This window comes from Oncorhynchus mykiss, chromosome 3 (genome assembly GCF_057628025.1).
Source record: "Oncorhynchus mykiss isolate SJ-2025 chromosome 3, ASM5762802v1, whole genome shotgun sequence".
NCBI lineage: Eukaryota > Metazoa > Chordata > Actinopteri > Salmoniformes > Salmonidae > Oncorhynchus > Oncorhynchus mykiss.
In genome coordinates this window covers 58,429,359-58,443,292 of record NC_143024.1, presented here as the reverse complement: position 1 = coordinate 58,443,292, position 13,934 = coordinate 58,429,359, and the positions used below count along the sequence as shown (strand labels likewise).

At 45.0% G+C, this 13,934-nt stretch overlaps 1 protein-coding gene across 1 annotated transcript; it reads left to right on the top strand.

Moving 5' to 3' along the window:
- Window positions 1–3,131, top strand: rprma (reprimo, TP53 dependent G2 arrest mediator candidate a). The gene has a single exon (XM_021597022.3). The coding sequence runs from the start codon at window positions 197–199 to the stop codon at window positions 506–508; it is 312 nt and encodes a 103-aa protein (XP_021452697.1). The 5' UTR covers window positions 1–196; the 3' UTR covers window positions 509–3,131.
- Window positions 3,132–13,934: the final 10,803 nt, after the last annotated feature.

Here is a 13,934-nt window from a genome sequence, read left to right as displayed (position 1 = left end):
AGAACATTTGGAAAGGTATGCCAAAGCAGTTTGATACACACCAGAAGACCTATACCAGATTTAAAGGTGGCATTTCAATCTCCTGGTTCTCACTCTTAATTTTTTTCTGCGCTTGTGGGGAATTTTTCTGAAATTGCGCTTGAAAGTGCGCTTTTGGCTGTTATTTGTGGTGCCAACTGAACGTTGAAAAGTGGAGATGAATTCTACCGCTTTCAATCAAACGGAGAGCTCAGGACTTTTCAATAAGACTGAAGATATTTTTTGTTGTAACTTTTCATCAGTGGTGACTGATAATGGTTTCGTGGCGCCGACTCCGGATGAGAGAAGTCTCTTTCTCATGAGAGTTGTCCAGATTGCCGTTATGTGCGTGTTATCGCTCACGGTGGTTTTCGGTATATTCTTTTTGGGCTGCAACCTTCTCATTAAGTCAGAGGGAATGATCAACTTTTTGGTGACGGACAGAAGACCATCCAAAGAGGTAGAAACAGTCATTGTTGGGGCATATTAGTAGCCCAAAGAGCGCTTTTGGAGACTTTGTCAAAATGATTTGTCCTACCACTGATGCCCAGATGATTAATCCAGTTTTCACCAACAGCAGAGACGGAGCTCAATTTTCACATAAAATCCAGTCTCCATTGTTCATTTCTTGTCAGTTGACGAAAATGTAGGATCCAGCAGGTGACTGAACAGTCAGGGGACAAATTAGGGGTAGGGCTAAACATTTTAAGGACACACATCTCCAAGAAGTATATAGCCAAAATCATCTTTCACTTTTTGTTAAAGACAAACAAACAATGTCAATTGAATTGTACTATCATTTGAATTGGACGCACTAGATTGTTATAGCCTATTTGTCAACGTGACAATCGTTTTTTACTTCTATCACTGTCTCGTATTGCTAAAGCAATGGGGATGAATGAATGTTTTTGAAAAATACCTATGTGTTTTTGCATACAATATGCAAGTCAGTATTATGATTTAGTCAATGTGTCTAATGGGTTTCCTATTGAACATTTGTAAATAGTCAGTGGTTAAATGCATGGAAGGTGGATATATAATAAAACAACAGTAGTTTATCTTTGTTTATTGAAAAATTCATCATGTAATTATGTTGACGTTTTCAGTTTGAGCGATTCTGATTTTCCATCAATCTGCTCTGTGTTCATTTCAAACAATCATGGCCACAGTATGACTATTTCAGTTGTATTTAGATCATTCTGATTACAAAACCCTTCAAATGATAACATTTTATACTGTATCAATATATTAAACATGTACTGTTTATTATTTTAATATCACCACATTTATTTTTGCAGCATATTCTATTGAAAGTGTGGAAATGTCATAATTGACAGGGCACATTGAGAGAAAATGTGTGACATTAGCACCTTGTTGGAGATTGACTCTTGGAGCCCCCAATGGTGAACCACTGAAACCAATGTGATGAGCAAGGTGGCTTTTTCCAGGATTGATGTGTGACGTCCTAGTCCCATTGATCAGTCTGGGGTTTAATGGAAACCTGCCTGACATTGTTCGTACCATATCAAATGCTCAGAAAACATATACACTCTAAATGATGGGTTAAAAAAACAACCCACTATTCTTTAGTGTGTCGGATATTGTAGTGTGACCACATTTAGACCCCTCTTTGTCTGGGGACCTTGAACATGATTAGCTCACAAATGCATGGTGTTATAACAATCCACTATATAGGACTTATCTTGGTTTGATCAATTCATTCTCTCTAATGTGGTGGTCTCCTGTTTTCTATAACACTCTTAGACATATGCACATGATTTCAATTCATTATATAAACATATTTTTTGGGGTGTTTTTTGTTTTTTTACCTTTATTTAACCAGGCAAGTCAGTTAAGAACACATTCTTATTTTCAATGACGGCCTGGGAACAGTGGGTTAACTGCCTGTTCAGGGGCAGAACAACAGATTTGTACCTTGTCAGCTCGGGGGTTTGAACTCGCAACCTTCCGGTTACTAGTCCAACGCTCTAACCACTAGGCTACGCTGCCGATGGTTTGAAATACATGTAATTTTACACACTATATGTATTGCACTGCAGTCAGAGATTGTGACATTTTCTCCTTCTCTGTCTGTATTATGTAGTTGTTCCTGTATAGACCATAGTGTGGCTTCTCTCCCCTCAGTGAAAGCATCTGTTGTTCTGCTCCTGCCCCCCCCCCCCCCCCCAGCTTCCCCCAATGCAGCCCCCCGGGGGGAACCAAACAGTCCCTCCTCAAAAATGACTTGTCTTGTCAAATCAAACCAAGGAGGACTGCACTGCACAAACTGCTACACTCTGATAAGCCACCTGTGCCCCTGCTCCAATGGAACGGTGTTAAAGTTGAAAAGTGTCTAAAGTCGTTTCACTTCCTCCGAAATCACGCTTCCTGCCTGCCTTGCCGTCGAGGACAAATCAATCTGGTGACCCACCCTTTACAGTTTACTGAATCGCGTTTGACAAGGCCCATTAAGATGTGTTATGATTGATGGACGGCAGCATAGCCTACGGGGTGTGTCACCGGCCGAAGTCCCAAACCACTCTCTATCTCACCTAATAATTACACTTGAATGCTAGTGAGACATGAGTGTCATAACAAATAGAACATTTTGTTTGATAAATGTTCTCTCAAACTAATACTATATCATTAAGTATTTTGTGTGCAGCCATTACAGGTACTTCATGATATTCCCATTTGCCCTTGATAAAATCCTAAGCATAACAACTTTGATAGTATCTCATGCGTAAGTGTCAATTCGGTTGAATGAGATTATACATTCAACACCAACCTGAACTCAGTGAAGTTCAGTTAACCCAATGAAGTGTTACCCATTAGATGAAATGATCAGCCATCATAGAGATATGGATAATTAGATTACCCTGAACAAGTTAGTGGTAGCCAATGAGTTGTGGAAACTGATCCTATCTAAACTATGGAAAAATAATCTAGATGATTGTATTTATATAGCTTAAACTGTGTTTAGTATCATCCATGTATTAAGCCAGCTGATTTATAGATTGTATATTTTCATCCAAATATCTTCTCTCTTCCTGTATTTAATTGTATTGTATTATAATAGTCATTGCATTATTAAACATGTATTTAATTTATTTGAATGATTGCAAATGTGGTAATTTTCATTATAAATGGGGGAGTAGGCATCTGTAACATGTAGGTCTGAGATTGATAAGGTATGGGCTAAACAGGGTTGGTTAAAAACAAGGCAGCTGTACGCCACGCTGCCTCTTAAAGTGTGTGTGTGTGTGTGTGTGTGTGTGTGTGTGTGTGTGTACATTGTATCAGATGATGACTTCCACTTCTGCCTATTGAGAAGTCAGTGTGGCTGTATTGTCCAATTCTTGAATGAACCGCATCATCTGAAACAACAAACACACAAAACAATTCAAGAGGTAACGTATTCCTCCTCAGAAGAAGAAAAAAACAATCAGGCATCAACTTTGTTGAGATGTCTAATGTAGGTCAGAACAGTAGGCTGCATAATTTTCTGGATAAGACTACTTCTTTTTAAGCGCAGAGTGATTATTTCATGAATGAATTGCTGTGAATAGCTCGCAGGAGAATGTTGTGGAGCAGTTTAATATCCAACAAAAAAAATTGCGGTCTGCTGTAGCACGGCTGTAATGATGTCACTGATCTAATGGAGGGCATGTCACACTGTGATGCAGTCTTTAGTAGGGTACTTTTCCAGACACATTTGAGTGATTTCATTCATATCAACAGATTCCGTCTAGAAATTCAACTGATATAATTGTATATTATTAGGTGATAATAAGCAGTTACAAACACTAGTATTGACACAGGTGATAATAAGCAGTTACAAACACTAGTAATGACACGGTCCTGTGTGGCTCAGTAGGTAGAGCATGGCACTGGCAATGCCAGGGTTGTGGCTTAAATTCCCACGGGGCAGCAGTACCAATGGAAATGTATGCACTTACTACTACTGTAAGTCGCTCTGGATACATGTAAAATGTTGACAGTATAGGCTGTCTTCTATTGTAGATCATGATATGATTTGATCAATAGAAAATGTTATACACCAATACTCCCGAGCATGGCGTGCGATCTCATCCAGAATCTATGCCAGTTTTCTGTTTCAAGATACTGGTGTGTGGGGGACCTAATTCTATGGTGGTTTACACACCACAAAATGTATTCAGACCCCTGGACTTTTTACACATTTTGTTACGTTCAGCCTTATTCTAAAAGGTATTAAATAAATAAAACATCTCAGCATTCTACACACAATACCACATAATGACAAAGCGAAAACAGAGTTTTAGAATTTTTAGCACATTTATCAAATATAAAAAACAAAACACCTTATTTACATAAGTATTTAGACCCGTTGCTATGAGACTCGATATTGAGCTCAGGTGCATCCTGTTTCCACTGATCATCTTTAAGATGTTTCGACAACTTGATTGGAGTCCACCTGTGGTAAATTAAATTGATTGGACATGATTTGGTCACAGTTGACAATGCATTTCAGAGCAAAAACCAAGCAACGAGGTCGAAGGAATTGTCCGTAGAGCTACAAGACAGGATTGTGTCAAGGCACAGATCTGGGGAAGGGGACCAAAACATTTCTGCAGCATTGAAGGTCCCAAAGAACATAGTGGCCTCCATCATTGTTAAATGGAAGAAGTTTGAAACCACAAAAACTCCTCTTAGAGATGTCCGCCCGGCCAAACTGAGCAATCAGGGAAGAAGGACCTTGGTCAGGGAGGTGACCAAGAACCGATGGTCACTCTGACAAAGCTCTGGAGTTCCTCTGTGGAGATGGGTGAACATTCCAGAAGGACAACCATCTCTGTAGCACTCCACCAATCAGGGCTTTGTGGTAGTGGCCAGACAGAAGCCACTCCTCAGTAAAAGGCACATGACAGCCTGCTTGGAGTTTGCCAAAAGACATGTAAAGACCATGAGAAACAAGATTTTCTGGTCGGATGAAAACAAGATTGAACTCTTTGGCCTGAATGCCAATCGTCACATCTGGAGGAAACCTGGCACCATCCCTACGGTAAAGCATGGTGGTGGCAGTATCATGCTGTGGGGATGTTTTTCAGTGACAGGGACTAGGAGACTAGTCAAGATTGAGGCAAAGATGAATGGAGCAAGACCTCAGATTGGGGCGAATGTTCACCCTCCAACAGGACAATGACCCTAAGCACACAGCCAAGACAATGCAGGAGTGGCTTTGAGACAAGTTTCTGAATGTCCTTGAGTGACCCAGCCAGAGCCCGGACTTGAACCCGATCTAACATCTCTGGAGAGACCTGAAAATAGCTGTGCAGCCATGCTCCCCATCCAACCTGACAGAACTTGAGAGAATCTGCAGAAAATAATGGGAGAAACTCCCCAAATACAGGTGTGCCAAGCTTGTAGCATCATACCCAAGAAGACTCAATGCTGTAATCATTCCCAACAAAGTACTGAGTAAAGTGTCTGAATACTTATGTAAATGCAAACATTTCTATAAATCCGTTTTTTCTTTTTGTGTAAAGATTGAAGAGAAAATAAAAACAATTTAATAAATTATAGAATAAGGCTGTAACGTAGCAAAATGTTGAAAAAGGCCAGGGGTCTGAATACTTCCCGAAGGCACCGTATGAGCAAAAAATATTACATTTTATTTGGACAAAATTAAGTGGGCCTATTTATATAATATGAATTTGGAGGGCAGAAATGATTAAATATTAAAGCAATAGACCTCTCACTAAAGGCTTCAGTCATACAAAAACTATACTTCAACCCTAGATGTTTTTCTAGCAGATAAGTAAGACTGACTCAGTCTGTGTTCAAGAATGGCCTTTTTCCCTTTATTCAGATTACAACCTCTCACTTTCGGTTATTTGAAAAGGAAATAATCTCTAAAATATTGCTATTTTTAAATCAAGCCATAGTGTTACGGTGCGTGAATGAGGACCCAAAAGCGAATTAACTTAAACAGAGCTTCTTTAATTACCAAACATAGGTAGGCTCAGACGGACCGGCAGATTCCGACAGGACAAGACAAGGTTACAGCAAACATGACGACAGTCTGGTTCAGGCATGAAACACAACAAACAAGAATCCGACAAGGACAGGAGCAGAAACAGAGAGAGATATAGGGACCTAATCAGAGGGAAAAAGGGAACAGGTGGGAAAAGGGGTGACGAGGTGGTTAGGAGGAGACAAGGCACAGCTGGGGGAAAGAGGGGGAGAAAAGGTAACCTAACAACGACCAGCAGAGGGAGACAGGGTGAAGGGAAAGGACACAGACAAGACACAACATGACAGTACATGACAGTACCCCCCCACTCACCGAGCGCCTCCTGGCGCACTCGAGGAGGAAACCTGGCGGCAACGGAGGAAATCCTCGATCAGCGCACGGTCCAGCACGTCCCGAGAGGGAACCCAACTCCTCTCCTCAGGACCGTACCCCTCCCAATCTACGAGGTACTGGTGACCACGGCCCCGAGGACGCATGTCCAAAATTCTACGGACCCTGTAGATGGGTGCGCCCTCGACAAGGATGGGGGGGGGGGGGGAAGACGAGCGGGGGCGCGAAGGACGGGCTTGATGCAGGAGACATGGAAGACCGGGTGGACGCGACGAAGGTATCGCGGAAGAAGAAGTCGAACTGCGACAGGATTAATGACCCGAGAAATACGGAACGGACCAATGAACCGCGGGGTCAACTTGCGAGAAGCCGTCTTAAGGGGAAGGTTCTGAGTGGAGAGCCAAACTCTCTGACCGCGACAATATCTAGGACTCTTAGTTCTACGCTTATTAGCAGCCCTCACAGTCTGCGTCCTATAACGGCAAAGTGCAGACCTGACCCTCTTCCAGGTGCGCTCGCAACGTTGGACAAAAGCCTGAGCGGAGGGGACGCTGGACTCGGCGAACTGAGATGAGAACAGCGGAGGCTGGTACCCGAGGCTACTCTGAAAAGGAGATAGCCCGGTCGCAGACGAAGGAAGCGAGTTGTGGGCGTATTCTGCCCAGGGGAACTGTTCTGACCAAGACGCAGGGTTGCGAAAAGAAAGACTGCGTAAGATGCGACCAATAGTCTGATTGGCCCGTTCTGCTTGACCGTTAGACTGGGGGTGAAAGCCGGAAGAGAGACTGACGGAAGCCCCAATCAAACGGCAAAACTCCCTCCAAAATTGAGACGTGAATTGCGGACCTCTGTCCGAAACGACGTCTGACGGAAGGCCATGAATTCTGAAAACATTCTCGATGATGATTTGTGCCGTCTCTTTAGCAGAAGGAAGCTTAGCAAGGGGAATGAAATGAGCCGCCTTAGAGAACCTATCGACAACCGTAAGAATAACAGTCTTCCCCGCTGACGAAGGCAGTCCGGTGACAAAATCTAAGGCGATGTGAGACCACGGTCGAGAGGGAATAGGAAGCGGCCTGAGACGGCCGGCAGGAGGAGAGTTACCGGACTTAGTCTGCGCGCAGACCGAACAAGCAGCCACGAAACGACGCGTGTCATGCTCCCGGGTGGGCCACCAAAAACGCTGGCGAATGGAAGCAAGCGTACCCCGAACGCCAGGGTGGCCGGCTAACTTGGCAGAGTGAGCCCACTGAAGAACGGCCAGACGAGTAGGAACGGGAACGAAAAGAAGGTTCCTAGGACAAGCGCGCGGCGACGGAGTGTGAGTGAGCGCTTGCTTTACCTGCCTCTCAATTCCCCAGACAGTCAACCCGACAACACGCCCCTCAGGGAGAATCCCCTCGGGGTCAGTGGAGGCTACTGAAGAACTGAAGAGACGAGACAAAGCATCAGGCTTGGTGTTCTTAGAGCCCGGACGATAAGAAATCACGAACTCGAAACGAGCGAAAAACAGCGCCCAACGCGCCTGACGCGCATTAAGTCGTTTGGCAGAACGGATGTACTCAAGGTTCCTATGGTCAGTCCAAACGACAAAAGGAACGGTCGCCCCCTCCAACCACTGTCGCCATTCGCCTAGGGCTAACCGGATGGCGAGCAGTTCGCGGTTACCCACATCATAGTTACGTTCCGACGGCGACAGGCGATGAGAAAAATACGCGCATGGGTGGACCTTGTCGTCAGAGAGGGAGCGCTGAGAAAGAATGGCTCCCACGCCCACCTCTGACGCGTCAACCTCGACAACGAACTGTCTAGAGACGTCAGGTGTAACAAGGATAGGAGTGGATGTAAAACGATTCTTGAGGAGATCAAAAGCTCCCTGGGCGGAAACGGACCACTTAAAGCACGTCTTGACAGAAGTAAGGGCTGTGAGAGGAGCTGCCACCTGACCGAAATTACGGATGAAACGACGATAGAAGTTCGCGAAGCCGAGAAAGCGCTGCAGCTCGACGCGTGACTTAGGGACGGGACAATCAATGACAGCTTGGACCTTAGCGGGATCCATCTTAATGCCTTCAGCGGAAATAACAGAACCGAGAAATGTGACGGAGGAGGCATGAAAAGTGCACTTCTCAGCCTTCACAAAAAGACAATTCTCTAAAAGGCGCTGGAGGACACGTCGAACGTGCTGAACATGAATCTGGAGTGACGGTGAAAAAATCAGGATATCGTCAAGGTAAACGAAAACAAAGATGTTCAGCATGTCTCTCAGGACATCATTGACTAATGCCTGAAAGACAGCTGGAGCGTTAGCGAGGCCGAAAGGAAGAACCCGGTATTCAAAGTGCCCTAACGGAGTGTTAAACGCCGTCTTCCACTCGTCCCCCTCCCTGATGCGCACGAGATGGTAAGCGTTACGAAGGTCCAACTTAGTGAAAAACCTGGCTCCCTGCAGGATCTCGAAGGCTGAAGACATAAGAGGAAGCGGATAACGATTCTTCACTGTTATGTCATTCAGCCCTCGATAATCTATGCAGGGGCGCAGAGACCCGTCCTTCTTCTTGACAAAAAAAAACCCCGCTCCGGCGGGAGAGGAGGAGGGGACTATGGTACCGGCGTCAAGAGCTACAGACAAATAATCTTCGAGAGCCTTACGTTCGGGAGCCGACAGAGAGTATAGTCTACCCCGGGGGGGGGTGGTTCCCGGAAGGAGATCAATACTACAATCATACGACCGGTGTGGAGGAAGAGAGGTGGCCCTGGACCGACTGAACACCGTGCGCAGATCGTGATATTCCTCCGGCACCCCTGTCAAATCACCAGGCTCCTCCTGTGAAGAAGAGACAGAGGAAACAGGAGGGATAGCAGACATTAAACATTTCACATGACAAGAGACGTTCCAGGAGAGGATAGAATTACTAGACCAATTAATGGAAGGATTATGACAAACTAGCCAGGGATGGCCCAAAACAACAGGTGTAAAAGGTGAACGAAAAATTAAAAAAGAAATGGTTTCACTATGATTACCAGAAACAGTGAGGGTTAAAGGTAGCGTCTCACGCTGAATCCTGGGGAGAGGACTACCATCCAGGGCGAACAAGGCCGTGGGCTCCTTTAACTGTCTGAGAGGAATGTCATGTTCCCGAGCCCAGGTCTCGTCCATAAAACAGCCCTCCGCCCCAGAGTCTATTAAGGCACTGCAGGAAGCTGACGAACCGGTCCAGCGTAGATGGACCGACAAGGTAGTGCAGGATCTTGAAGGAGAGACAGGAGAAGTAGCGCTCACCAGTAGCCCTCCGCTTACTGATGAGCTCTGGCCTTTTACTGGACATGAAGTGACAAAATGACCAGCGGAACCGCAATAGAGACAGAGGCGGTTGGTGATTCTCCGTTCCCTCTCCTTAGTCGAGATGCGGATACCTCCCAGCTGCATGGGCTCAGCACCCGAGCCGGCAGAGGAAGATGGTAGTGATGCGGAGAGGGGGGCAACGGAGAACGCGAGCTCCTTTCCACGAGCTCGGTGACGAAGATCAACCCGTCGCTCAATGCGAATAGCGAGTTCAATCAAGGAATCCACGCTGGAAGGAACCTCCCGGGAGAGAATCTCATCCTTTACCTCTGCGCGGAGACCCTCCAGAAAACGAGCGAGCAAAGCCGGCTCGTTCCAGCCACTGGAGGCAGCAAGAGTGCGAAACTCAATAGAGTAGTCTGTTATGGATCGATTACCTTGACATAGGGAAGACAGGGCCCTGGAAGCCTCCTCCCCAAAAACAGATCGATCAAAAACCCGTATCATCTCCTCCTTAAAGTCCTGATACTGGTTAGTACACTCAGCCCTTGCCTCCCAGATTGCCGTGCCCCACTCACGAGCCCGTCCAATAAGGAGAGATATGACGTAGGCGACACGAGCAGTGCTCCTGGAGAAAGTGTAGGGCTGGAGAGAAAACACAATATCACACTGGGTGAGGAACGAGCGGCATTCAGTGGGCTCCCCAGAGTAACACGGCGGGTTATTGATTCTGGGCTCCGGAGATTCGAAAGCCCTGGAAGTGGCCGGTGGATCGAGGCGGAGATGGTGAACCTGTTCTGTGAGGTTGGAGACTTTGGTGGCCAGGGTCTCAACGGCATGTCGAGCAGCAGACAATTCCTGCTCGTGTCTGCCTAGCATCGCTCCCTGGATCCCGACGGCTGAGTGGAGAGGATCCGAAGTCGCTGGGTCCATTCTTGGTCGGATTCTTCTGTTACGGTGCGTGAATGAGGACCCAAAAGCGAATTAACTTAAACAGAGCTTCTTTAATTACCAAACGTAGGTAGGCTCAGACGGACCAGCAGATTCCGACAGGACAAGACAAGGTTACAGCAAACATGACGACAGTCTGGTTCAGGCATGAAACACAACAAACAAGAATCCGACAAGGACAGGAGCAGAAACAGAGAGAGATATAGGGACCTAATCAGAGGGAAAAAGGGAACAGGTGGGAAAAGGGGTGACGAGGTGGTTAGGAGGAGACAAGGCACAGCTGGGGGAAAGAGGGGGAGAAAAGGTAACCTAACAACGACCAGCAGAGGGAGACAGGGTGAAGGGAAAGGACAGAGACAAGACACAACATGACAGTACATGACACATAGAAAGTTAGTTGCTATTTCAGTTTAATCCACCAGAAAAGACAAAACAAATAGTACAACCAATATTATGGTTAAACTCAAATACACTAATTGATTTAAAAAAAACATTTTTGGAGAAACAAAAACATTTAAACGGTATGATCTTTATAAATTATATTATAAATAGGACTGGTGGAGTTATGTCACACATGCAGCTAACAAAAATATATAGAAATAAAAAATTCAAAATGATAAGCAACTAATTGCAGCATTACCGCAAAAATGGAAGAGGAAAGTGGAAGGGGGAAAAAGTAATGAACCTGTCTGATGGCCCTGCATTAAAGACCAAAATTGGTTAAAGAAAATTGTGACAAGTGAAAAAGCATACCAGTTTCATTTAAAGACCAAAATATTGGCAGCTGTGCCACGTAGATTGCAAAATAGTTGGAAAGAGATTTTCGACGCACCAATTCCATGGCACACGGTTTGTTAATTGATACACAAACTGACGTCGGATTCAAAACGTAGAGTTTTTCAATTTAAATGATTATACAACATTCTTGCAACCGATAGTATGTTATATATATATCTATATATTGGGGATACAACCATTCCAGCTCTGCATATTTGGCTGCGAAGAGACAGAATCCTTAGATCACATTAGAACACCTATCTACATCGATGGGACCGCAGTGGAGAAGGTGGAAGGCTTCAAGTTCCTCAGCGTACACATCACTAATGATCTGAAATGGTCCACCCACACAGACAGTGTGGTGAAGAAGACATAACAGTGCCTCTTCAACCTCAGGAGGCTTAATAAATATGTCTTGGCCGTTAAAACCCTCCCAAAGTTTTACAGATGCACAATTGAGAGCATCCTGTCGGCCTGTCTCACCTGGTACATCAACTGCACTGCCCGCAACTGCAGGCCTCTTGAAAAGGGTAGTGAGCCTAAAGCATCCAAAGTCACAGGAAGGCCAAAAAGATCATCAAGGACATCAACCACCCTGAGCAACAGCCTGTTCACCTCGTTATCATCCAGAAGACGAGGTCAGTACAGTTGCATCAAAGCTGGGACCGAGAGACTGAAAAACAGCTTCTATCTCAAGGCCATCAGACTGTTAAATAGCCATGACCAGCCGGCTTCCACCCAGTTACAAAACCCTGCACCTTAGAGGCTGCTGCCCTATATACATAGACTTGGAATCACTGGCCACTTTAATAATGGAAAACCAGTCACATTAATCATGTTTAAATAATGTTTACATACTGATTTACTCATCTCATTTGTACTGTATATACTGTATTCTATGGTATTTTAGTCAATGCCACTCCGACATTGCTCAATCTAATATATATAAATTTCTTAATTACATTATTGAACTTTTAGTTTTGTGTGTATTGTTGTGTATTGTTAGATACTACTGCACCGTTGGAGCTAGGAACACAAGCATTTCGCTACACCCGCAACAACATCTGCAAAATGTGTGTATGTGACCAATAAAATTGGATTTGATTTGACTTGTTTTGGTACTGCCCATATGTTGCTTGTTTTTGGTCGCAGGTTCAGGAATGGCTGAGGACTTTTAACATGTATCTGCGCTACCTCTGCAAATAGCACTGCTGGGTGATTTGAAAAGTCATAGTCAATTAAAAATATAATAATACTCTTAGCAAAACGTTTTTAATTTACAATCTGCAGAAAGGTTCAGGACCTTCATGAAACATCACAGTAGTGAAAAATACACTACATGACCAAAAGTATGTGGGCACCTGCTCATTGAACATCTCATTCCAAAATCATGGGCAGTAATGTGAAGTTGGTCCCCCCTTTGCTGCTATAACAGCTTCCACTCTTCTGGGAAGGCTTTCCACTCGATGTTGGAACATTGCTGCGGGGACTTGCTTCCATTCACCACAAAAGCATTAGTGAGGTCGGGCACTGATGTTGGCCGATTAGGCCTGGCTCACAGTCAGTTTTCCAATTCATCCTAAAGGTGTTTGATGGGGTTGAGGTCAGGGCCCTGTGCAGGCCAATCAAGTTCTCCACATCGATCTCGACAAACCATTTCTGTATGGACCTTGCAAGGGGAAATTTTCATGCTGAAAGAGAAAAGGGCCTTTCCCAAACTTTTGCCACAAAGTTAGAAGCACAGAATCATCTAGAGTGCAATGCTGTAACATTAAGATTTTCCTTCACTGGAACTAAGGGGCCTAGCCCAAACCATGAAAAACAGCCCCAGACCATTATACCTCCTCCCACCAAACTTTACAGTTGGCACTATGCAATGGGACAAGTAGCGTCCTCCTGGCATCTGCCAAATCCAGAGTAGTCTGTCAGACTGCCAGATGGTGAAGCGTGAATAATCACTCCAGAGAACACATTTCCACTGCTCCAGAGTCCAATGGCGGTGAGCTTTACACCAATCCAGCAACCGCTTGGCATTGTGCATGGTGATCTTAGGCTTGTGTGCAGCTGCTCGGCCATGGAAACCCATTTCATGAAGCTCCCATTGAACAGTTCTTAATTGCTTCCAGAGGCAGTTTGAAATTCGGTAGCGAGTGTTGCAACCGAGGAAAGACGATTTTTACTTGCTATGCGCTTCAGCACTCTGCGGTCCAGTTCTGTGAGCTGTTGTTGCTCCTAGACATTTCCAATTCACAAATACAGCATTTACAGTGGACTGGGGCAGCACTAGCAGGGCAGACATTTGATGAACTGACTTGTTGGAAAGGTGGCATCCTATGACAGTGCCACGTTGAAAGTCACTGAGCTCTTTAGTATGGGCCATTCTACTGCCGATGTTTGCCAATGTTTGACTATGGAGATTGCATGGCTGTGTGCTCGATTTTACACACCTGTCAGCAACAGGTGTGGCTGAAATGGCCTAATCCACTAATTTGAAGGCGTGTCCACATACTTTTTACCATATAGTGTATTTGGCTAACAGAAATCAAAACTGGATTT